This window comes from Orycteropus afer, unplaced genomic scaffold, assembly GCF_000298275.1.
Source record: "Orycteropus afer afer isolate SDZICR_OR568_19922 unplaced genomic scaffold, OryAfe1.0 scaffold00166, whole genome shotgun sequence".
Classification (NCBI taxonomy): domain Eukaryota; kingdom Metazoa; phylum Chordata; class Mammalia; order Tubulidentata; family Orycteropodidae; genus Orycteropus; species Orycteropus afer.
In genome coordinates, this window is record NW_006921753.1 from 2,446,696 (window position 1) to 2,473,552 (window position 26,857).

Below are 26,857 nucleotides of genomic sequence, written 5' to 3' on the forward strand. Positions count from 1 at the left end.
AGGGTCGACGAAAGAGGGGGAGGCCTTCAACGAGATGGATTGACACGGTGGCTGTGATGATGGGCTCAAGTATAGCAGGGATTGTGGGGCTGGCCCGGGATCGGGCAGTGCTTCGTTCTGCTGTGCATGGGATCGCTATGAGTCAGAATCAACTCGACGGCACTTAACAACAACAACAACTAACGATTCAAGTCCGAATTTTAGCAGAGCTTTTAAATTGCGGATAAGAAGTAGTATACACAAGCTATATGACTAAATATTTTATTAACAACCATTCATGATCTTCAGTAAGCCATGACTAATGAAGGATTTAGACTAGAACAATAGAATTTAAGATTAACGCATTCTGTTTCATAGGTATACCACAATGTTCTGTTCTCAGAAACTCTTTTATGCTTTAGAAATGAAAATGAGTATTACTCTTAAGGAATAAAAAACTACTTTTAAAAAGCTAGCATTATTTAAATTATCTGGTAGCATATGTCCTTTTTTCCATGCTTTACCTGTGTATTCATAGGGTTAAACTAAACAATCACATCTCTGTAATCAAGTAACGTAGTTATACAGTAAAACCAAAAGAACTTTTTCTCAAGATAATTCTTCCTCAGAACTACAGATAGATTAAGCCTGGTGTTTTAGTTTACCTCTGGAAGTGTAAATGTGATCTGAAACAGAAATGCAGGAGAAAGCAATTTTATCTGTAGTGTATGTTACTATAATAAACCAATTAAGATCTTCAGGTGATTTTTAAAATCAATTGACAATAAAGTTCTTGTATTTCATTTTCAAGTAAGTCATTAAACTGTCATATTCTCAAAGATGTTAAACACTGCATTATTTAAATAGCAAATGCTGAAAATAACCATTGTCTAAAAGGATGGTTATGGTTAAATAAGTTAGACTATATCCAGAGAGTAGACTATTAGGTAGCCAGAAAAACTTGTTTACAAACAAATGTTAGTGACATAGGGATGATACTTTTACTATTTTTTATGCTTATGTTACATTCTATGCTATAAAATTGACTCAGAAATGGATTGTAAGTTTTATATCATTATGAACTCAACTATATGAATATGCAAAAATAAAAATATTTAACATTAGTTATATATGGCAGAAGAATTATAGATGATTTTTTTCTTTTCTGTGTTTCTCTATATTTTTGTAAGTCTTAACCTGGATTTTTACACATATATGAAAAAGGTGATTCTATGCTTTTTACTGAAGGAAAAGACTGTTGTTAAACCAACCAATCTATTTAAAATAAATCTTAATGAGATAAATTTAAAGTGTCAAAGTAAAAATATATTCATTCATTCTGCACGTATTTATTGAGTACCTGTTATGTGGCAAAAGGAGTTCTGGTTGTGGAGTGCCTAAGGCATTTGACTGCTAACCAGAAGCTTGGCGGTTCAAACCCACCAGCCAGTCGTGGAAGGAAGACTGGGGCAATCTACTTGCGTAAAGATTTACCACCTTGGAAACCAAATGGGGGTTGCTATGAGTTGGAATCCACTTGATGGCAGTAAGTTTGGTTTTGTTTTGGTTATGTGGCAGGCATTGGGCTAGTGACACAGCATGTACAGTAACTTTGTGGCTCGAATGAATTTATAATGATCAAGGAGCTAAGACAAAACTACTGTGGCTAGAGCTACAAGTGATAGGAGGGTGCTTAAAATTAGCTTGGAAGATAGACCAAGTCCAGATCATTTTGAACATTTTAAGGAGCTTAGACTTTATTTTTTGTGCAGTATATTGGATTTTTCCATTTAAGCTCAAACTTTTTAACTCCATACCTATTCTCAGTTGTTCACCTCCCTTATTCTACTATACTGTAACCCTCATCCTACCATCTTTGCCAGTAACATTCATCGACAGATAACTGATTAATGTTCACTATTGCTTTGAATGCTAGTCAGGAAAAAAAAATTAAAAAATCTTCCATGGTGATACCACCTTGGAAACCCAAGGAGGGGTCACTGTGAGTTAGACCCAACTTGACAGTAGTGAGAGAATCCTAAAGAAAAAACAGTGAGGACAGAAACCATGTCTAGTTTTGCTTCCTCTTGTATCTCCAGTTTATTGTGCAGTACCTGGCACATAGTAGAGGTTCATTAAACATTTGATCATAAAATGCCTCTGGCAGCACTTTGTTATTTCACTTTGGAAATTATAGCTAATATTTCTTCTGAGGACTGTTTAAACATTATTGGATATGTAAATTTAGAAAAATGATACTAAAAAACAACTTACTGACTAATTTCTTCACAGCTGTGAGATAAAGACCTGTCACAAAGACCAAACTTGTGGCTTTCCTCAGAGTGGCTGGCCTTTCTTTATGTCAGTTTCTTGTATTTTCTTTTTTCCTTTCTTCCTTGTTCTAAGGAGGTCTGGTGGTATAGTCCCTAAGGTATTTGAGTGCTAACAAGATTGGACAATCTATTTCCATAAAGATTTACTGCCTCAGGAACTCAGCGGGGGGTGGTATGAGTCGGAATCAGTTTTTTGAATTTTCTTTTTTTCCTTTCTTCCTTGTTATTCTAAGAGATTCTCTTGTACCTCTCTCTCTCCTAAGCCTACCAAGGAGAACTGGATCAGTGCCACAAACCAAAAAAACAAACTCACTGCCATCGAGTCGATCCGACTCATAGTGACCCCTCCTTGGGTTTCCAAAGCAGTATCACTATAGAAATAGATTGCCCCATCTTCGTTCCAGAAGCGGCTGTTGGGTTTGAACCGCCCAGCCTTCTGGTTAGCAGTCAAGTGTCTTAGGCACTATGCCATCAGAGCTCGTGGTCAGTGCCACAGTGCAAAAAGGGCAAGGAGGCCACATATTCTGACCTCCTCTAATCCCGCAAGAGGAAGACAGGATTACAAGCAGTAACCCAAGGCCTATTCCTGCCAGGCCAGACATGCTGCCTCCCTCCAGCCCTTTCTCCACCTGTTCCTCCCAAAGCACCCACCACCTCGCTCCTGGGTTCGATAATTCGCTGCAGTGGCCACACAGAACTCACAGATTACAGGGTTTATTAGGGAAGCACCAGGCTACAATTCAAGTTCAGGAATAACGCTCAGTCTCTCTCCCAGCCCACTGTCCCTCAGCCAACAGTCTCTCACAGTCTCTTTCCCAGCAGTGCTGGTCCCTCAGTGTCTCACTCAGCGATGCGTGTCTTTTGCGTTTCTTTCCCAGCAGCACGTGTCTCTTTCAGGGGTGCGTGTCTCTTTCGGCAGCACGTCTTCCTCAACCAGCAGTCAGAGAGAGTACTGCCCCTAGGAAGCCTCCTTTTGAGCCCGACAGGGTGGTCAAACTAGCCAATCATAGCATCAAGAACTCTAAGCACCTGAGAGAGAGTGGGCACCTCCCAGAACATTGTTTTGTGCCACTCTCAACAGAAATACTCCAGGTGGACAACTTCACCAATCAGGAGCTCCTCAGTTGCTCATAGAAAATCTCACCTTGGAGTTTACAAGGACTTATGGGTAGAAAAGCCACACTAAGTAATTTACTACACCGCACACAGGCTATTGAAAACGCCTTTAGATGGTGGGATATTACTTGCGTTGTTTGTCAGAGTTTGTAGGGGTAGTGTAAGGAGGGTGAAAATCAGTTCTGACAGAATGAGATTCTTCTATAACCGTCTATAAAAATTAGAAACCTTTGGGTTTAAGTGACCAAATCAAGGTAAGGCATGTTGATAACTGTAAAGAAAGGAGTACTGGTCCTTTGTAAAGAAAGGAGTACTGGCCATTTCTTTATTGTGACATAATACTCTCACCTGCTATGTAATTATATCTTTAGTTCTTGGCAGTGAGAAAACTAAGATGGTATATATATTGTGCAAAGAAATGGCAGAAATTTGTTGAATACCTTCTGAATTATTGAGATTGGAATCCTAATTTATTTAAAAACTTTTTCTCTAACTTTGCTTATGTACTACTTCCTTTTAAATATTCTCTTAATTGTCCTTTTTCTAGTGTTTACTATTTAAGATTTTTTACCTATTAGTCTCTAATTCAGTACAATTCCAGAAGTATTTATTGATCACTTGTGTAACTGGTGCTGATTAGATTAGTGTAGAAGCATTATAAACTTGTCTCTTCTCCCGTGGGCATTGAGTCATTGGCATTTCAGTCATCTACTCTGGTTGTTAAGTAGGCTGCTGTTAGTACAAACGAAGAATAGACATGCCCTCCTGAGCTGTTTTTCAAAGATGGGCATTTATGCTTAAGAGTTAAGATGTAAGCAATTAGATCAGTTTTATCTTCCCCTTCATGTCCCACTTTTCTCTTCCTCCTAAAAAGTGAAATTCAATTGAATGTATAGAATCAGCATTTACGTCGTTCTATATTTTACTAAAATCTTTCCAGTTCTCCAAGGCTTAGCATAGTTACCATCTCTTAGTGCCCCACCAGCAGAGTAGGTCTGGGACAGGAGCCTTAGATTTTGCATTTTAACATGTTCCTTGGTGATGCTCATGCTGCTGGATTCAGACCAGACTGTTTTACTTGCTTTTAAACTCCTGAAGATAAGAATTATCTTTGAAATCTATCATTGCAGCTTTGTATGACTCTATGTGTAGGAGTGCTAACAAACTAAAACCCACTAGTTTTATCTTTCATTTACAAGATAATAAGACTAGAGGACCAGGCTCCATTGGCTTTGTTCCCATGTCCTTAAGCTTGGAGTGTTCTTGTTAAACTTGTTTTACCCACTGTGCCACTTGTCACCACAAAGATATTTGAAGAGAAAGGAGAACTCAGATTTTTCCTAGATACTGCTCAGACTCTATATTTACTGGGGAGGGGGTTGCCTTTAAAAAGATGTTTTCCCCCAGCCCCATATGTCTGAGGATCAGGGCAGTTTAGAATCTCTTGGAACCATCCCTTTGAACAGACTTAGGGACCGTGGGCTAAGGGGTGTTGATGACCATTAACTTATCAGACTCAAATATATGAGAGATGTTGTTAAGTGCTGTTGACTTTTGACTCATGGCAAGCCCATATGACAGAGTAGAACTACCCCGTAGGGTATCCTAGGCTGTACTCTCTATGGAAGCAGATTGCCAAGTCTTTTTCCCAAGGAGCGACTGGGTGGGTTTAACCTCCAACCTTTAATTACCAGCTGAGCACTTAATCATTGCACCAACAGGGCTCCTTACATAACAGGATAAGAGATGTCAAAAATATGCATCAGTGTGATTAGTCTCTGGAGCAGTTGAGAATAGTCTGTCACTCTCATTTTTATCTATTTCAGTCATCTTTCTCAAAATTTCCTTTAACTCATCCCTCTGTCTCTTTATTTCCGATACTTCACTGGGAGCTGTTTCTTGCTCTTGTTCCTGTGTTTATTTATCTGTGCTTCTACAGTGATGGCTTTCTTCCCCCCCAAGTCCCCTCTGTTTTGGTTACCTCTGTGCTGTTCTAACAGGAAATATACCACACATGGGATGGCTTTAACAAACAGTTTATTCTCTTACAGTTTAGCAGCCTGGTTCAAAATACCAGGCTCTAGGGGCTGGGTGAAAGCTGCTCAACCTTGGGCTTCATTTCTGCTTCCTGCTCCCGGCCCACTAAAGCTGGAGGCTTTTCTTTACTCAGCTGCTGGCTACTGAGGCTGACAAACCCAAGGTAGACAAGGAAAAAGGCACAGTCCTGATATTACCAAACCACACAGCAGGCCATTAATTTAAGTCCATTAAAAGTCCCAAGATTGGCAGAGCATGGCAGACTGCTGAACAATGACACGGCTACATGCAAGGTTCAAGAGTGCTAGAAGCTAGAGACCATTCCCAAAGCTGCTGTGCTTATATACTGCAAGCAGGCCACATCCCTAAAGCAGCTGCTCACGGCAGACCCCACCATGGCGTTGATTGCCAGTCTCATCATGGGGAATAACTACCACCAGCTGCCCAGCCACTCAACCAGGCCCAGCCTGGTTAAGGTTGACACACAACCTTAACTACCACACCCTCTTTATTCAATGGCTACAAAAACAGGTTTTATATAAATGACACCATCAAAACTTCAGAAGACAGATGAGCTACTAATCCTAATATGTCCCACTTTGTGTATCCTTTCACTAGACTTTTAAATACTCTTTGCTGCATTCATCTTTATATCAAGCTTAGTATAGTAGGTATGAGAAAACTGGGAATATACCTTTATATTATAATTTTTTATAATTATTAACTTTAAACATGCTTTTGCCCTTTTTTTTTTTTTTAAGGAAGAGGAAACAGACAATGAAGAAAACTTTCTTGATCTCAACGTTTTAAAGGCCCAGACCTATCACCTGGTAAGTTACATTCAATACATAAGGACCAACAAGCCATCAGTACACATATTCTGTTAGAAATGGAAATGAGTAGAAACTATTACTAGCCACTGTTTCATGTATCATTTGAAAAGCAGCTGTCAAAATTATTTTCTTATATATAAAATGTCACAATTATAGCAAATATAAAGATTCATAGGAATGAGTTGGTCAGCCTCCTACCTATACCATGCAAAATCCACACGGTACTTCTTGTGCAAACTGAAAATAATTTATTTGCCAGATAGTATTTTTTATTATGGAAGACCTATTTCAAGTTATTTTATATTAAAAAGATCATTAAAAAGTTAAGTAAGCTTTTTTTAATAGGCTAATAATGAAAGATTTTGATTATTGGAAATTATTTAAATCATCTGTAATTCTTTGAAATGAAATAGGTATATTAAGACTGGTACTTGGATAAGTAGTCACACAAAAAATGTTTAAGTCATGTTTTGATCTGTCTTAATTATGAAATACAGCCAATCTATGAAAGATGGAATATTTCAGAGGTGTTTCTGTGGGTAGGTGTCATCAAGTCAGTTCTGACTCATAGATAGCGACCCTGGGTACAACAGAATGAAACACTGTGCCATCCTCACAGTTACTGATATATTTGATTGAGGGTCTTCCTCTCTTTTGCTGACCCTCTACTTTATCAGACTTCATGCTTTGTTCTGGCAGTCCATATTATATTTGGTGTTCTTGGCGAACATCATAAGTCAAACGCATTTAAACCATTTCAGGAGGTAGCATATGATCAAGAACCGGTGGTGCCGAAGGAAGAAGTCCAAGCTGCACTGAAAGTGTTGGTGAAAAACAAGGCTTCAGGAATTGACAGAATTTCAAAAGTACATATGGGATTTATGTGTTTTTTGAAATGTATTTTAAAATTTAATATAGTATGTAACTATTGCATGCTGAAAAAGAGGATATATTGAATTACTTGTTCTTTAGTTTTTCTTGTGTGAATTTTACAGACAAGTTTGGATATCATTTTAGTTTTATATCATAAAGTCTTCCTTGACCATTTCTTCCCAGGATTTTTTTTACCAATTTATCATTTTACTGTTGTTGTTATGTTGTTATGTACCGTGGAGTTGAGTCCGACTCATAGCGACCCCTCCTTGGGTTTCTGAGGCAGTATCACTATGAAAGTAGATTGCCCAACCTTTCTTCCAAAGGGTGGCTGCTGGGTTTGAGCCGCCAGCCTTCTGGTTAGCAGTCAAATGCCTTAGGTACTACGCCACCAGAGCTCCCATCATCTTACTATATTACTCTTACTAGTTATTACCAGTTGTTGTTGTTAATGGTGTGTGTGTGTGTTTGCCTGAGTTTATGACTTAACTTTACCACTTCCTAGATGTCTGATCTCAGGCATCTTTTTAGCTGCTTGTGCCTTAGCTTCTTCATCGGTAAAATCAGGGGGAAAAAATTTCACTTATTTCATAGGCTTTTGAAGATTAAGATTAATACATGTAAGCACTTAGGAATGTGTCTGTCGCACAGAGAATGTTCAGTAAGTGTTGGCAGAAACCAAAACCTTATCTCTCCCTTTACCCTCCCCCTTGTCTCTAATCTGATTTGTATGCTCCTTGATAATAGGAATCTTTTTAATATATACATATATATTCCCTGTAGTGTAGCATAGAATGTACTACATAACTATTTCTTAAATGAGTGAATATATTTTTGACTGATAAATTGAAAATTATATCAGAATAATATCTAACATTTAAATTCAAAGAAACTCCAATTGTATCAATTCCATGCATGTATGGTTCACTTTGTAGCTTTCAAAGTACTTTAAAACATGCCCTTTTACTGATGTTATAGAGCATTTGGTAGAAATTGTTATCTCAACTTTATAAATGCAAAAACTGAAATTTATAATCTTGGGACTGTTTAATCTTTTAGAGCTAAAAATCATAGCATCTGCATTTGAACTCAGATCTTTAAACTTCCAAGTTGCTTTTTCCCCTCTATCTTATAACAGGCATTCACCAAGGTAGGTATAGGCATGGTTCAGTTGACCAAGTGCACCATAGTGCTGGTGTTGATGTAATATATGTGCTGAAGATGATGATGACACATGTGATCCTAACGTATGAAAAGAAAAGCAGACATCAAAGGTGCACAAATAGTTATTCTCTGAAAGAAAATGGCATTTGTGTTATTTAATTTTCTGATGGCATTAATAGAGGCCTGTGAAGGCCACCTGGGATTCCCTGTGAGAAAATAGTTTCTGAGTATTTGGGAAGGAGCAAAGCCATTTAATTTGCCTCTGCCATTACTGTCTAAAGGACCTCTGATAATACAGTGCCTAAGACATTTCATTGCTAACAAGATTGGCAGTTCAAACCCATAAGGCATTCTGTGGAAGGAAGTTGGGGTAATCTACCTCTGTAAAGATTTACTGCTTTGGAAAACCAGTGGGGGTCGTTATGAGTCAGAATCGACTTGATGGCAGTGAGCTGAGCTTACTACTGTCTAAGGTCCTATTCTCTTTATTTCAATTTGTCACCTCAATTAAGCTGTGTGAAAAAGAGTTTTTCACTTATCTGTGCTTTTATGAATCATCTAAGTATCAGATCCTTTGAACAGAGATTAGATAGCATATACCATTTAGAGCTAAGACAGTGTATAGTTGCATTTTTGTAATAAGTAAAAGAATCCTGAATGCCAGGTGTTTGTGGATGGTCAACCATCAAGTACTAATGAGGCAGAAAACACTTTCATATTTTAAAAAATTGGACAAGTTTATGATATTGCCCACTAAAGCCATCTGCCTTAGACAGCTGTGTCTGACTACAGCTCATGATGGCTCAGGCTGCTCTTTCCCCAAGACAGAATTGCTATCTAGGTTAGTAACATAGATTTAAGATTTTATGTTTCATGCAGCAGGTGGACTCACAGTGCAGAAGAAATATTATTTTAGTAATGCTGAATGTGGTGAATTCTTCCCTAAAACAAGAATGATGCATACTATCTAGGAAATTGATATAGTAAACGTATATGTGACTGTACAAGCCCAGAAATATATGGATTACAGCCAGTCCCTCCCTGTGGATTGGAAAAATAGATGCTTCTATAGTCATCCTCTGTCCCCTCACCCTGCTCCATTTTTCTTCACAGACCCTGACATCGTATTGTATTATATTCATTTCTGATTCGTTTATTGTCTATCTTGACCACTGGAACATAGACTCCTAGGAGCTTTGTTCACTACTTTTGTACTTGTGCCTGGTACATAGAAGGTGCCCAGTAATGTAGAATGAATGCATCATACATGAATGAAGGCTATTTTATATTTACATTTTATAGGCAAGATATAATTTAAACTTCATAAAAAAGGAACTTGCCAACCATAATTGTTTCCTTTCTCATGTACCATGTAGGATAATGCAGGGAGAAATGTACCTACATTCCTTCTTTTCATTAAATGAAGTGGAGACTACACCCTGAAGAACATGCTCTTAAGTAACATGGTAATTCAAGAAGATATGTATATACCTGCATTATCCAGAGATTTGTGGTAAAATGAAACAAGAAAACAAGCAGTTAAAAAAGACTTGTTGCAGATATGTGTTCTCTGGAAATGGACACTGAGACAGAGTTTGGGGTGAAAAATATTTATTATAAACAAACACCTGTGAAAGGAAGGAGTTAAAAAGCAGAATTGAGCAGAGAGAAAGGTATAACTGCAATACCGGCTTGACATAGCCTTGGCCACCTGATGCAGTCCTCTGGAACAAGTATGGCCTGCTTGGCTCTGTCCCTGGGTGCAGGCTGCCCTGGAAGGGAATACCTTCAGGCAAGGTGGCTTGCTGCAGGTGAGACTGAACCAGAAGGCGCTGACAGCAGCAGGCTGATTTGCTGGCTACATTCTTTCAGCTAGGAAGCAAGTCCTTCCTGAAAGAAGACTTGGGTGGTCCATATTCCTGACTAAGATATCTTATCTGAAGCCTGTAACCACTAAATTGTAAAGAGACACTATCTGCCTATTGCCTGAATCTGAAATGTCTAAGTAGATCATGACACAGCAATGTTTCTTGAGCATTAAAGACAATATTCCTCTTTAAAGACAAGGATTCCTTCTATAGATGATGAATCCTTAAACTGATGGAATTGGTTTGTTTTAGAAGCAGGTGCTTTTCAGAATATTTATTTGCTTTGGGGTTTTAAAAATATATTTAAAGTCATTCTTATTGTGTGCTCTCCCTCCCTCACTCCCCAGCTATCTTACCTGAACTGTGGTTTTTGCTAAACATAATCTTTCTCAGGAACATAAGTCCTGTAATTGGTGAGAGATCACTTCATCTTCCAAAACTTCATTTGTAGTTTATTTGAATTTGACATAGCTTTTCTTAAAGGAAAAAATTATGGATGTTATTTGGCTTTAAGGTTAGCCCACAAAATTCTACCTTCCCTATGTCTCTGATTCCTGAAATCTGAAACTTAGCCAAAGGCATGTTGATACTGGATATGGAGGATGTTGTGTTGTTGTTGTTATGTGCCAGTCGAGTTGGCCCCGACTCATAGCGACCCCTCCTTGGGTTGCCAAGGCAGTATCACTACAGAAGTAGATTGCCCAACCTTCCTTCCGAGGAGTGGCAGGATACTGGTGCTGAATTAAAGCTCTGACATTTTGTCAGCACCCATGATGGTTGGGATATGGAAGAATGTTCAGAGATTGAGGGTGGCAGGGAAGGAAGGCTCTGGTAGTAGGGAGGTGTGCTAGTCATTTCTGTTTCCAAATTCTCTGTGCCATTTGGAAACTGCCTGTATGTTCATGGTGGCTGTGCTGTAATTATGAGTGGTCTTTGTAGCTCCTTTCTCCATTGTGAAACTCAACAGAATCTCTGCAACTGTGTTCTGGCAGCAAAACACAGATGTGTCATTCTCCTCCCCCACTGAAAAAAAGATGGGAGGGAGCTGTGCGCTTTCGGAATTCTATTTTTAAATGCCCATCACTTCATTTCAAAACATTTTTTTCAAACATGCCATAGATACTATTCTTTCTTGAGATGCTAAATTTGAGGTTTTAGAAACCAAATCCTGAGTTATACAGCATAAAACCAAGTATTTCAAAAGGTTTAAACACAATTGGGTTTTAATTACTTAGAAGGAAAAAAAAATCATTGTACTAAAAATGAGAGATTTTTTAGCTTAAAAAGCAAAAGTTATAAGGAAGTTAAAATACAGTCTTAGAATAAAAATGACATTCCAGTTTTAATTTACTGTGTCATTGAAGCAAGTCTGCAGTATTGTAATCAAAGAGGGGAAGGAAATATATCTCATTTGGTTAATATCTTAAATTTTCTTTATATAGGATTTATAATTTCCTTCTAGACAAAATACCCTTTCTGAATCATATGGGGAAAAATAATTGTTACTATAGCATACCTTGCCCTATGGGTTACTATTAGTCCTAATTCATGTTTGAGGAAATCATTTTTTCTTCTTTCCTAAAACAAATATTTGAGTGTTAAGCCTCCTATCTATGTTGTAAGAGAAGTCTATGGTTGGTATTTCACAGTAGAAGTGATTAAAACACCACATGCTTGAGTGATAGGACACATTATGACTGAATAATTACTTTTATTTCTCTAGTAAGTAACCTGCACCACCCCCATCAGTTTTACATCTGGAGGTGAATAGGAAATGTGCACTGGAGAAAAAACCTGTACTCCTCACTGCTCAATGGAAGCTCAAATGGCAGTTCTTGCCAGATGTAAAAGAGAGCTTTGCTTGATTTGATTTGGTTTTGTTTAGCTTTTGAGTCCACCCTTGAAATCGAGATCTGTATTTCAATCTATCTGGTTTATTGTGGGCCTAGCAAGAAGAAAAAAGGTATGTCTTTTCAAGGCCCCTTCCAGATCTGAGTCCATATCTTCAAGGAGGTACTAGGCAGAAAGAGCAACCTTCAACAAAATCCTGACTCTGCCTCACTAGCCACATGACCATGGAAAGTTAATTAACCTCTCTGTGACTCTGGTCTCTTATCTGTAAAATGGAGACAAAAATAATTCTTTGCAGGGTTGTTTGAGATTAGATAGCCTAACTTGTGGACAGCACCTACCATGGTATTGTCATATATGCTTGATACCAATCTTATTTTGTATAATTTTTTCCTAGAGACTGGTATTACCATCATTCTTATGTGCCATCAAAAAATAGAAAAAATCTCCATATAAGTAAGTCCCTAGATTGCCATGAATATTTTTAAGAAACTTACATAGAATGTGAGTTATCAAGAAGATCGCATTTGGATGTGAATTTAAGAAGTCTTGGTTATATCATGGCTTTGTTTTCATAATGTCACATGGTGAAAGCTGTCATTTTTTCATGGATAGATTAAATTTTCTGGATCAACACTAATACTTGTTATTAAATCAGTATATTAGTTGGGTAAATAGAATATATGCATTTCTCAGTAATCCTCTATAAACCTATATTCTTTAAAAAACATCCTACCATGATGATCTCTCTTCCTACCCCTTCTTCTCCACCCCAGTGATATTAGTGCTTTGAATATCTAACTTCTTGATGTTTGGAAGTCTAGGAGTCACTATTGACTATTGATTCCCTTTTATCCAGAGAGAGCATCCGGTTAAGTCACTAAGATCTATGAATACTGCCTTTGAAAAATTTCTTGTATTCATCCATTCAGCTGTCTTTCAAGACTAGGTTCTCTTGATCTCCTGACTGGATTATATAACAGTAATGTTCTAAATGGTCTTTGTTCCTCCTCCTTTAGTCCCACTCCCACCTTTTTTCAAAAATAGTTTTCACCCTAGTCTTCCAACTTACTAAGTTATTGTGAATTCAATTACTTATTTTCTTCCACAGACACTTTATTCCAGTTAAATTGGTCCTCTCATAGGCTTTCAAACACAGTGTAAGCACACCTGCTCTCATTCCTTCCTTCCTCATTCCTTTGTCTCTTATCTAAAATGCCTTTACACCACCTGGCCCTTAAATATTCAAAACCTAGATCAAATTCTGCATCCTCAGTGACACCTCTTATCACCTCAGTCCCATTTCATCCTACTAACCCACCATTAGATAAGTCTTCATCAAACATAACTTAAGAATTTTGTATTTTATTCACTGTTACTGGACTAGAACAGGCCTGGCATATAGTAGGCACTAAATAAACATTTACTGGACAAATAAATGAAGTCATTGTACCTTGCTTATAACTTTTCTTTGCCTCCTCTCCTGGTTACAGTACAGATTTTACACTCCAGCAGCCTTGCTTCCAAGGATGTTGACAAAGTATTCAGTTCTCTTATCCCCAATAGTCACCTTTCTAAGCCCCTAATCTGTCTTCTTATTATTATCATCACAAATTATGTTCATTCACATTTGGCTTATGCTGTTTTTCTCTCTAAAAATGCTTGTCATCTCTCTTTTCTGCCTATTTACATCCCCTGAAGCTGTGTAAGGCTAAACTTAAAAGTGTCACCATCTCCATTAAAACACCTTTCTTGCTTATTCAAACTCCTGAAGCATTTATCACTTGTACCAGTTGGGTTTTGGAAGTTAATCAAATTTATATTTTCATGTTCTTATTGAAACTAAATTTTTATTTAAAAAAGGAAATATGTTCCTTCCTTTTAAAAATGAAAATATAAAACTCTACAAGAAAGTTCAAAATTTTCTTAAATCTCAGCACCCAGATACAAACATTATATCCCTTTATGTGTAATTGCCCTTTAGTTATATAAGATACTAACATTTTGGGGAATCTGGGTGAAGGTTGTATGGAAGTTCTTTGTACTATATTTGTAATTTTTTGTAAGTCTTAAAAAAGTAAAATAATATTGACACAGAATTAGATTAATGATATAGGTCAGAATTCATAAAATAGTGTAAATCTATGGTAATATTAGCATATGAAGCAATGCAAATTAGAGTGGGAAACTGAACTGTTCAATTAAGTGGTGTTGGGATAATAGGCTATCCATTTGGAGAAAAAGGCTGGATTCCTCCCTCATATCTCAGACCCAAGTAAACTCCACATGGATCAACAATAATAAAGCCCAAAAGCAATAAAATAAAAACAGAATGACAAGTGTTAGACTCATCAGTTGAAGCTGTCCTGATAAAGCATGATAACAATAAAACTAAAAATCATAAAAGGAAAATGCTGATAAATCTAAATACATAAAAATTTAAAAATGGGAAAAATTTAAAGACAAGGGATAAACTTGGGGAAGGTATTTGTAACCTATATGACAGGCAGAGAGTTAATAGGAGAGGCATGGGCATGCGTTCTAGACTTTAGGCTCTACAGTGACATGCCTGGACTCTGCCATTTACTAACAATGAGACATTGGAAAAGTTACTTAACTGCCTCAGTGTTCTGGTTACCTATTGCCGCTCTGACAAGAAATAAACCACAAATGGGATGCCCTTAACAAACAGGAGTTTATTACAATTTGGAGGCTTCAAGTCCAAGTTCAAAGTGCCAGGCTCTAGGGGCTGGGTGAAAGCCTCTCAACCTTGGGGTCCAGCTCTGCCTCCTGTTCTGGGCCCCTGGAGCTAGAGGCGTTTCTTCACTCAGACAGCTGCTGGCTGCTGAGACTGAGAAGCCCCAAGGTTGACAAGTGAAAAGGCACAGTCCAAATGTTACCAAACCACACAGCAGGCCATTAACTTAAGTCCCAAGGTCGGCAGAGCATGGCAGGCTGCTGAGCAACAACACGGCTCAACATGCAGCGTCCAAGCATGCCATAGGCTAGAGACCATTCCCAAGGCTTCTCCTTATATACAGGAAGCAGACCACATCCCACAGGCAGCTACTCAGCTGCTTGTGGTAGATCCCACCATGGAGTTGATTGGCAGTCTCATCATGGGGAATAACTACCACCAGCTGCCCAGCCACTCAACCAGGCTCAGCCAAGTTGACACAAAAACATAACCACCACACTCAGTTTCCTCATTTGTAAAAAGGGAAATAGACTCCTGATTCATTGTGTTGTTACTGGGCATTTAACCCATATGTGAAAGTATCTACTACCATGCTTGGCATACAATAATGGTAATTGTTAACTGCTAACATATATTGAAAGGAGCTCAGATGACATAGTGCTTAAGGCATCTGACTGCTAACCAAAAGGTTGGCAGTTCAAACCCAGCAGCTGCTCCTCAGAAGGAAGATGGGGCAGTCTACTTTGTAGATTTACCACCTCAGAAACCCAACAAGTCACTCTTGAGTCAGAATCAACTCGATGCAATGAGTTTGGTTTTGTTTGTAACATATGTTGAGAATTTACAGTCTATCAAAGGAGTTCTGGTGGCGCTGTGGTTAAAGCATTGGGCTGCTAACCAATATATCAATAGTTCAAATCTACCAGCTGCTTCATGGGAGAAAGATGAGGCAGTTTGTTTCTGTAAATATTTCCAACCAAACCAAACTCACTGCTGCCGAGTTGATCTGACTCATGGCGACCCCCCCTTGGGTTTCTGAAGCGGTATCTCTACAGAAATAGATTGCCCAATCTTCCTTCTGAGGAGTGGTTAATGGGTTTGAACCACCAGCCTTCTGAGTAGCAGTCAAAATGCCTTAGGCACTGTGCCACCACAAGTCCTCTAAAGATTTACAGCCTTAGAATCCCTATGGAGCAGTTTTACTCTGGCCTGTAGGGTTGCTAGGAGTTGGGATTGACTTGATGGCTGTGGAGGTACTGCATATCAGGCACAGTGCAAGTCTTTCAAATACATCATCTCATTTAATCCTCACAGTTCTTCCAATGAGGAAGATACTATTATTATCTGCAGTTTAAAGATTAGTACCCTGAGATACAGAGAGGTTAAGTAAATTGACCCATGGCTAGTGTTATGCGTTGAATTATGTTTCCCCAGAATATGTTTTGCAAATCTTAATCTAATCTCTATGCTTGTGGTTATAATCCCATTTGGGAATGGGATGTATTTGTTATGTTAATGAGACAGGATTAGTGTAGGGTATCTTGAGTCAATGTCTTTTGAGATATAAAAGAGATAAAACAAGTGAACAGAGAGAGAATCAGGGTGAAAGATAGATGCCAAGACACATGGAGATCTCCAAAGAGCTATGAAGTAGAAGCTGAAGAGACAAGGACCTTCTTCTAGAGCCAACACCTTCCCCTAGAGCTGGCACTCTGAATTCAGACTTCTAGCCTCCTAAAGTGGGATAAAACAAATTTATTTGTTAAAGCCACCCTCTTGTGATATTTCTGTTTTAGCAGTCCCGTATAACTAAGACAGCGAGTAAGTAATTTAGGTGAGATTTGAGCAGAGGTTCGATTCCAGACCCATCCTTTTAATAATTGCACCATATTGTGGTGAATCTCAAGATACCTTAATTTCCTTTTCCTTGAGAATTAGGACCATTTTAATCTTGACAGTTAATTGGACTTTCAAGTCACTCTTGGTAGGTATTTGAACTGAGCTCTTTAAATGTATATTGACCCTTGAACAACACAGATACGAACTGCAAAGGTCCACTATAGGCAGTTTTTTTTTCCCAGATGGAGACCTTGGAGAAATGCAAGAGCTAATAGACACCACACCAGAGGAATTAATAGAAGATGACTTGATGGAGATGGAGATGGGTGCTTCCAAACCAGTGCCAGATGATGAGGAAGAAGACATAGAAGAAGCAATGCTAGAAAATAAATTGACATTAGCCAGTCTGGCAGAAGGGTTCTGATTGTTCAAGACTGCTTTTGACTTCTTTGACGACATGGACCCTTCCATGATATGAGCACTGAAACTAAAGCAAATGGTGGAAGGATTGGTACCATATAGAAACATTTTTAGAGAAATGAAAAAGCAAAAAAGTAAGAAATTAATGATGTATTTCCACAAAGTTAGATGGAATGTGTCTACTTTTTCTGCCTTCCCTTCCACCTCCTCCACCTCTGAGACAGCACTACCGACCCGTCCTCTTCCTCCTCCTCCTCAATATGTAGATAACAAGAATGAAGACCTTTATGATGACCTACTTCCATTTAATAAATAATAAATAATCATCATGCTGTACAGTTAATAAACTTATCTGTTGTGTATGCTTGTGTCTTCCTGGGAAAATCTAGTAACTTTACAGCAAAACCAAAACCAAACCCACTGTCATCAAGTCAATTCTGACTCATAGTGACCCTTTAAGACAGAGTACAGCTGCCCTGTTGAGTTTCCAAAGCTGTAAATTTTTACAAGTGCAGATTACCTCATCTTTCTCCTCCATAGTGGCTGGTGGGTTCAAATCGTTAGCAGCCCAGTGCTTTAACCACTATGCCAATTTTACAAGAACTGTGTTAACTAACCATGTATATTATTGGAAGACTTGGTGAGTGATAGGTTATTACTAGTTAGGTTTCTGGGGAGTCAAATTTTTACATGGATTTTTGACTGGGTGGGGGTTGGCACCCCAACCCCCGCATTGTTCAAGAGTCAACTCTATTTAAGTAGTATATCCATGAGGTTGCCATTTCAAAGAAAATAAGCCTATTAAGAATTCAGGCCATAATGAACTAAATTTATTTTGCACACTCTATAACCCAAGGACATTGTGAGCCTATAATAGTTTCTCATTGCATACTACCAGAAGTACTTTTTGTTTTGAGAAAGTGGTAAACATGATCAGAGATGGTTTTACTTTAGCACTTGTTATATGCCACTGCTGTTGAGTCAGATCTGACTCATAGTGACCCCTCCTTGGATTTCTGAGGCAGTAGCATAGTGGGTAAAGCACTTGACTGCTAACCAGAAGACTGGCGGTTCAAACCCACCAGCCACTCCTCGGAAGGAAGGTTGGGCAATCCTACTTCCGTAGTGATACTGCCTCGGAAACCCAAGGAGGGGTCGCTATGAGTCGGGGCTGACTTGACGGCACACAACAACAACACCAACATCACTATGGAAGTAGATTGCCCAATCATCCTTCCAAGGAGTGGCTGGTGGGTTTGAACCCCTAGACTTCTGGTTAGCAGTCAAATGACTTAGGCACAATGCTGTATAGTGTAAACTAAAGTAATAGCAAAGATGAGCATTTGCTATATTAAACAAATAATTTTGGTAGTTTCCCTTTCAAAAATAAATTCAGATCTTTTACTAGAAAATTAAATTGATTTTGTGGGAATTTGAGACATTTTCTTTTCTTTTTTTTTTTTTTTGGTGGCAGCACAGTTCATCCAAATCCTCAGTTCACATCATAACTCAAGATAAAATTGTTTTGGTTAAACTTAAAATTGAACTTAAAAAAAAAGGAAAAAAAAAAAACGTTGATGAATCTCATATATTTAAAGACAGAGGCCACTGCCTATTTCTTCTTTTGATAGATCATAACCAGGGTTACATTCAGTCATTCAGAGCATATCTGAAGCTCATTTTTGTATAGTATTAAAATTTTTCTTCATGGTGATACACTGTTAAATCTAAAGAAACCTAATTTAGAAAGAAAGCAGTGAATCAAACTCACGATTTCTGTTGCTTAAGTCATGAAGAATCAACCTGAAGGAACATGAATAGTCTTACTTTTATGCTTTAAATTTTATTTGCTTAAAATCATTCCATTTCAAGGGATTGTTCTTCTTGATTAAAATAACTTACTATTATCCCTTTGTCTAGCTTCTCATTGACTAGATAATCCTTGGAGAAATTTTAATTCATAGTATAACCATATATATTATGCTTAATACTTAGCATCTCAGCAGCATGTCATGTCTTGACCAAAGCATCAAATGAGGAAGAATGCAAAAAAGGCCCCTGAGCAACCAAAATAGATATAACCACTTTCCTGAATTAAAGTTTCTATGGAGAGTCCTAGCCAACCCCCCAAAACTCTCACTTTTTTCCTTACCTAAATTCTTATAGATAAGCTAAACTCAGCATACAGATTGAATAAGTATGGTGAAAGGATAAAATGCCCTCCCTTTCTGATTTTAAGCAATGCAATATCCCCTTGTTCTGTTTGAATGACAGCCTCCTGATCTATGTATAGGTTCCTCCTGAGTACAATTAAGTGTTCTGGAATTCCCATTTTTCTCAATGTTATCCATAATTTGTTATGAGCCACACAATCAAATGCTTTTGCATAGTCAATAAAACACAAGTAAATGTCTTTCCAGGTGTTTTTTGCTTTCAGCCAAGATCCATCTGACATCAGTAGTGATTTCTTTCATTCTATGTCCTCTTCTGAATCTATCTTGCATTTCTGGAAGTTCCCTGTCAGCATACTGCTGGAACCATTTTTGAATTATCTTCAGCAAGATTTTATTTAATGTGTGATATTAATGATATTGTTCAATAATTTCCACATTCTGTGGGATCACCTTTCTTTGGAACGGGTACAAATATGGATCTCTTCAGTCAGTGGCTGCAACAATGGGCTCGATATAGCAAGCGTTGTGAGGGTGGCACAGGAGTAGGCAGTGTTTTGTTCTGTTGTACATAGGATTGCTACGAGTCAGAGCTGACTCAATGGCACCTAACAACAAAAACAAGTTCTTAATGCTTGGATATAGCTATATTATCTAAACCCACAGCGGTTTAGGAGTAGGAAGAGTTACTAGTCAATGAATGGGAAAACCAAAAGTGGTCCCTTGCATTTTGATAACAAGGGGACACTTTAAAAGCAGACTTAAGAATGCAAAAATTACAGCCATCTGGGATTTTTCAGTGTGTGGTCAGTCATATCCAGCTTTCTCAGCCATTAGGGTGTCATTGTATTACAGAATAGCACAATAAGTAGTGTTAGTAATAATGACTTAAGGACATCAAGAAAAGATGAAAATATAGTTAATAAATGGCAACATCAACTAGTATCCAGGTTAGCAGTACCTCATTCATCCCCCTCACTCACTGCCATCAAGCCTATTCCAACTCATAGTGACCCCATTGAGTTTTCAAGGCTATAAATCTTTATGGAAACATCTTCTTGGAGCAGCTGGTAGGTTTGAACCACTTATCTTTTGGTTAGCAGCCAAATATGTTAACCACTAGACCACTAGAGCTCCTTCCTCATCCCCCTGAGGTAAGAAATCTTGGTTTGGTAATTGAAGACCCAACCACCACCATTTACACCTTTTTCATTACTAATTCAGTGTTGCTGTTTTCTGGCCTTCCCTTTATCTCCTTTTCGCTTTCAAGACTGCAAATTCATTTTCTGTCCCAGTCCTCATAATCTAGGTTCACCTGGCATAGTTTCCAGCTGAGTTTGTGATCTCTCTGTTTCCATAGAGATACTGCCTCAGAAACCAAGGAGGGTCACACTATGAGTCAGAACCAACTCAACATCAGTGAGTTTGTTTTATTGAGTTTGTTTGTTTCCATTTGGGGTTCTTCATTCACAAGAAAATGTCTTCTCATGGATGTCTGAGCCTTGAGCAATGCATCCATACTTGTTCCTTTTTACTAAACAAAATCATTATAAGGTATTCTAGAATATCTGTAATTAGTCAAGTTTTAGAAACACTGTCTTACCCTATTCCTATTCTTCCTTCATCCCAATGGGGAAGTCGTTAAGCCAGAACCAACTGCCCAGGCTGACATGAATCCTTGGGATCAAAAGATCCTACCGTACCAGATTTTTGCTGTCACAAACATAACAGACCTTAATGGAGTTCCAGGGTTACCCTTGATGGTAATAGGAAGTCATAGTCAACATTGCTCTGTTCTGGAACCTGTTTAGTCCCCTTTTCCTTATGGGATATGCAGTAATGGATGTGCAGTACATATCAGGAAAAGTTTTACCCAAAAGTGTTTGACTTTTTTTTTTTTTTTTAAGTTCTTTAAGATAACAGTTCATCAAAAACTTGATCAATGCTGCCATGTATTGTATCATCTATAACAGGTGTTTTTTTAAAAAAAAAATAATGTTGACACTTACTTGTTAATGGGTCTGTCTCTCCTTTAGCGTCAGGTTCATCACTCCTCCTGCTGGGTAATTAGGAGCTAGCTGGGGTCACCAGAGTTAACAAAAGGTGGAGATATTTTGCAAGCCTATCAGGCTTTGTATTCACATTTAACCCAGTCTGACCAGAACAGCTTTGTAGCACTACACAGGCTACCCAACACCTAGTAGGCTGCAGAAGGCTTTATTTACCTTCATGTTCAGATTTTGCTGATAAGCTTGGCCCCTGTCAACCCCCTGGAACCATTATACTAAGTAAACCCACTGCCATGAGTTGGTTCTAACTCATAATGACCCTGTAGGACAGAGCAGAACCGCCCCATAGGATTGCAAGGCTGTAATCTTTTCAGAAGCAGACTGCCTCCTCTTTCTCCCATGGAGTGGCTTGGTGGGTTCAAACCACCAGCTTTTTGGTTAGCACCCTAATGTTTTAACCACTGCATTACACCAACAATATCCCATAATATATGTGGAAATCTCTCTACAGATATTTAACCATTACATAGTATTATTGAGAAAAAGGGAGAAGTTACCTAAGGAATAGAATTCTTAGCAGGCTGTTAACATTTCTTGTTTGATTTTTTGAACTGAGTTTGGTGTTGTGCTCCACTATTTGAGCCCAAGGTTACTTTATGGGATCATTTGGACAGTTAATCTTTAGTTCTTCCTTTGCCAATTTTAGGATCAGTTTTCATTTCGTCAATATCTGCTTTTACCTAGCCTTAAACTCTTAATAATAGACTGTACACTTTTTGCAGGAAAGGATTAAATTCTTTTTTTATCTTTCCATACCCACCACAGTGTCTGCTTTTGTACACTGCATGTTGTAGGAGCTTAACAAATGGTTTAGTGGTTAAATTAATTAATTATAAATGAAACTTCTGGATAACCTGTATCTTATTGAGCTTCTAATTATTTCTACAGCAGCAGTAACTGGAAAATGCAATTTCCCAAGAGCTATGTTTTATCTCAGTTAATGTTGTTTCAGAGGGGGACTTTGTCACGATGATATAAAATTTTGATTAAACAGAAACAGCAGTTTATTTCTCTGTACTAATAGCTCCACATAAAATACCATTTGTTAAATGGAGAAACAACTGTAGGGAAAGGTTTTCTCAAAAAGTGTTATAACCAAAGCCAAGGTATAGCATTTTTAAATGATTTGTACTTCATATTTAGGGCTTGCTCAGTTAATGTATCCAGTTATTAGGCATTGGAAAATTTTGAATGAGAAACAAGATTATGAAATATATGGACCAATATGGTAGTAAAGATAAACTATATATATAGTTTGCATAAGGTAATATTGCTCTATCAAGTCATACTCTCTTTTCGCCCCTCATTTAGTAACTGGGTCATTTCTCCAAGTATATTAGGTATGACCTAGAAGTGAGTGAAAAGTTTTGAACTGCTACATTAAATCATTTCAGGGCAGAGGAAGTTAAGGGAATCAGGTAATAAGCTGGTAAAGTTAAAGGCAACTTACTAAAGGGCCCACTATAAAACGAATAGTAATTTACACACTGGGTTATCCTAATGCAGCGGTTAATCTTCATGTACCCTTCTAATGCTTAGAGTCTGGGTCAGATTCAAACAGGGCCACTGCTAACCCATTTGCCTTTGTGAAGATTAGAAAAGTGAACTCTTCTTGAGTAAAATTTTTAAGTGAGTTTATTATTCACAATTTGAATAATCTTACATTCAGACCGAAGAAAGTGGGAATGTGATTCGATGCCCACTCTGGCCTTGTTTGTTGATTCTGGACTTTAAAAAGGTCTCTGCATGGAGCAAACGGTTTGCCCTCATCTGCTAACCGAAGGGTTGGTGGTTCAAACCCCCCCCCCCCAGTGGCTCCATGAAGGAAAATCCTGGTGATCTACTTCTGTAAAGATTACAGCCAAGAAAACTACGGAGCTCAGTTCTCTGTAACACGTGGGGTTGCCATTAGTTGGAATTCACTCCATGGCAACGGATTTGGTTTTGGTTTTTTTAAGAAGGGGAAGAAGAAAGGATAAGGAATGTGGGGATAAAATTGGAGAGCACTGGCTCTACAATTTAATCAGTAGCATCCAACTTTCTTTCACCCCAACAGTGGTTATATAAACATTTTTAAATTAGTGCATCTACATTCAGTCAAGAATCCTGCAAAACTGCTGCTGAGAGGATGTGCCTCTTTGGTTCAGCCTGGCTCTGTGGGCTGAATGGATGTGAGCCTGTATCCTGGCAGGAGCAACCCTATGTGTTTACCTACACACGTATTCCAGATTGTCAGGGCTCACACACAATGGCATTACATACATACTCCACCCTACGCCATGAGTTTACCCTTTTTGGTTTAGAAAATGGGCCAATCAGAATCGAACTTCCTAGAGCAGGAAGCAGGTACCCAGATATGCCAGTGGGTGTACATATGCCTAGTTCTTCTGAGCAAATGCTTATTCTTGGGGCCAAAGTGGATATAAGTAAGAGGGAATTTCCTGTTACTTTCAGGTTTCAACCGGGAGACCCCATATCTCCTCTGCTGTCACATGTGTCTCATATAACTTCATAGACCTGCTTTGTGAATACTGCTCTCCCCACCACCACCTACAGCTATGGTGCTCTTGTGCTACCCTGGATTCAGCTTCCTAAGAAGTATACAGCATTCCACCGAGTACTCTAATACAATGTTTTTCATATTTAAATGAGCACTTCAATGTTTAAAATAGCATTTTGAGATTTTTTCACTTACAGTTTCCACATTTTACTTTTCTTAAATGAATGCTTATACTTTTGTATACTTGTGCTTTTCTAAATGGAATATAACTGAATAAATATTTCAGCTTACATATTTAAATGGTAAAAGCATGTATTTAGTTATTAATCCTCCAATTGTGAGGTTAGAAATATACAGCCTCCTGAATTTCTGAACAAAAAGCAATAGATAGTCCTTTTAAGACTATGAGTCTATTCAGAACTTTCTAACATGAGCTGCAAAGTTGGAGAGGCTTTCTTATATTAGAGTGCCCTGACATTTCAGCTGAAAGTGAGTTGTAATCCCCTAAAGATCTCATGCTCCCACCAAATTTAAACCTCATTCTAATGTTAATCTACTACTTGATGTTAGACTGGATTAGAAACACTAGCCTAATGAGCCTTTCATGTTAGAAGTGTCTTTTAGTGACATAAATTCACATTTAGGGTATAATTTTGCCACGAGGTTAACAATGTTATGTTTAAATTTTGTACTATGGAAAATTTCAAACATATACAAAGTGCGAGAGAATAAGATAATGAACACTTAGACATTACCCAGCTTCAGCAGTTATTCACATTTTGTCAATCACATTTCCTTTAAAACTTCATTTCTTGATTTCCTTTCCTGTAGCATTTTAAGGAGCTCTGATGGTGTAGTGCCTAAGGCATTTGATTGCTAACCAGAAGGTTGGTGGTTCAAATCCACCAGCCACTCCATAGAAGGAAAGTTGGGCAATCTACTTCTTTAAAGATTTTCCACCTCAGAAACCGAAACCCAAAGGGAGTTGCTATAAGTTAGAATAGACTCGATGCAGTGAGGTTTTTTTTTTAAATAGTATTTTAAATGAAATCCTAGATATAATGCTAATTAAATTATACATTAAAAACTTTTTTTCCATAATTACCATAATGTTATCACACCTACAAAATTAATAATAATTCCTTAATATCATCTAATCAAACTCAAAACTCACTGCCATTAAGTTGATTCCAACTCACAGACTCCCATTGGATTTCTGAGGCAGTAAATCTTTATGGAAGTAGACTGCCCCATTTTCCTTCCATGGAGCACCTGGTGGGTTTGAACCACCAACCTTCTGGTTAGCAGTCAAATTCCTTAGGCACTACACCACCAGAGCTCCTTTATATCATCTAATACTGTTTTATAGTTAATTTTCCTATCTCAAAACGTCTTTTTACAGATGGTTCAAATAATATTCCATGCATTAAATTTGGTGGTTAATATGTCTTGGGTCTCTTTTGTGCCAATATAAATAAGTATTTCTATTTTTTCTTTACATTATCTTATAATTTATCTAGGAAACTTAAGGAATAATTTGCTACCAAAATTGAATCCTTAGGCATTATTTTTGAACCATTAGTTTGCACATTGTTTACATTTCAGATTCATAAATAGTTATAGCTGAAATATGAAAGATCAGAAAAAAATTAAAAAAAACTTTCATTTTGTGATTCAAAACAGTTATGAATTGATTTTATAACAGAAGGGTAGAACCCAAATACAGACATTTAGCCCCCACCTTGTTTGAATTCCAGTAGGTCTGTGTTAAATAACATTTTTAAGCTGCATTAAAATTTCTCCTATACAAAATATTACTTTATTAATTAATAAAAAAATTTTTAATTATGAGTCCTTTGCTTCTGGTATTTTATCATTTTCCTCTTTCAGATTTTGGGTCTGTATTTCAGTATAGTAAGTTCAAACTAGGACACTATTTTCGTAATGAACGGGTGAGTATATCTCCTCTACTCTGCCCAATAACATAGCTAAAAAAGTGGCTTGCCCATTTGATAATATTTCCATTGAGCTCAGTATGCTATCTTGCTATGAAAATAGTTGAATCGTATATTTGCATCTTTTTTTCTAATAATTAGTTTTGTATTCTATCATGTTAATTGATTATTTTCTTTTAACATTGCTAAGAGGAAGACAGAAAAGAATTTGTACTGCCACTGTAATTTTAACACGACCATACTTGATTTAAATTGTGCAGTGCTGCTAAAATGCTTCAAAATTTTTCACCATTTCTTTTTATAAACTCTCAATCTTGTGATATCTTTCCTTTCTTAGGACATGAACGAGTCTGCCAAACAAGAAGATATTTTGGAATCTACAACAGATGCTGCAGAATGGAGTCTAGAAGTGGAACGTGTACTACCACAACTGAAAGTCACGATTAGGACTGACAATAAGGTATAAAAAAGAGAGTATATTTTTGTTCAAATAATTTTTTATAAGGCAATTTCAGGGTCATGGGTACTCCTAATTATTCAGTTTTCAACATTTTATCTTAATAGGGATTTAACAAATTGTTGTTAAATGAATAGATAATATATTACAGTCCCAAAAGCAAGGGATAGATCTTTAATGGTTTGGAATGTATCATGTTTTCTTGGTATTGAGGGATATGTACAGAAATATATTTTCTTGGAAATCATATTTTGTTTAGGTGATTATTGAATTAAGTTGGAATTCTATGACTAATAATAATTGATTAGAGCTACAGTATGGTTTAGAATTCTTCTGGATGGCAAAAGAGAAGACATCCTAGAAATTGCCTTAAATAAGCTGATTGAAACATATGTTTGAAAGTTAAATACTAAGAATATAGTAGTGAAATCATATGCAAAAAGATTTAGGGATTATAGCAGGTGAACTTTCTATAAACATATTTCTGCTACCTTTTTGCCTAAAATTTTGTAAATAATGACTTCTGGGTAATTTAATAAGGGACTGACTAGACAATGCTGTTCTCATTAGCACTATAATAATTCCCACAAAAAGTGCTAGTCGGGAGAGTTCTGGCAAGATGGTGGACTAGGCAGAAAGACTACACAGACCATCTTCAACAAAGAAAAGGGAAACCAATTAACACAGACACAGA

The 26,857-nt window shown here is 37.5% G+C and overlaps 1 protein-coding gene across 1 annotated transcript in view; it reads left to right on the plus strand.

Moving 5' to 3' along the window:
- IFT57 (intraflagellar transport 57) overlaps positions 1 to 26,857 on the plus strand; it is an 89,809-nt gene that overhangs the window by 17,581 nt on the left and 45,371 nt on the right. The window contains exons 6-7 of the mRNA XM_042781756.1: positions 6,227 to 6,295; positions 26,044 to 26,166. Coding sequence (XP_042637690.1) covers positions 6,227 to 6,295; positions 26,044 to 26,166 — 192 coding nt within the window. The remainder of the gene's footprint in view (positions 1 to 6,226; positions 6,296 to 26,043; positions 26,167 to 26,857) is intronic.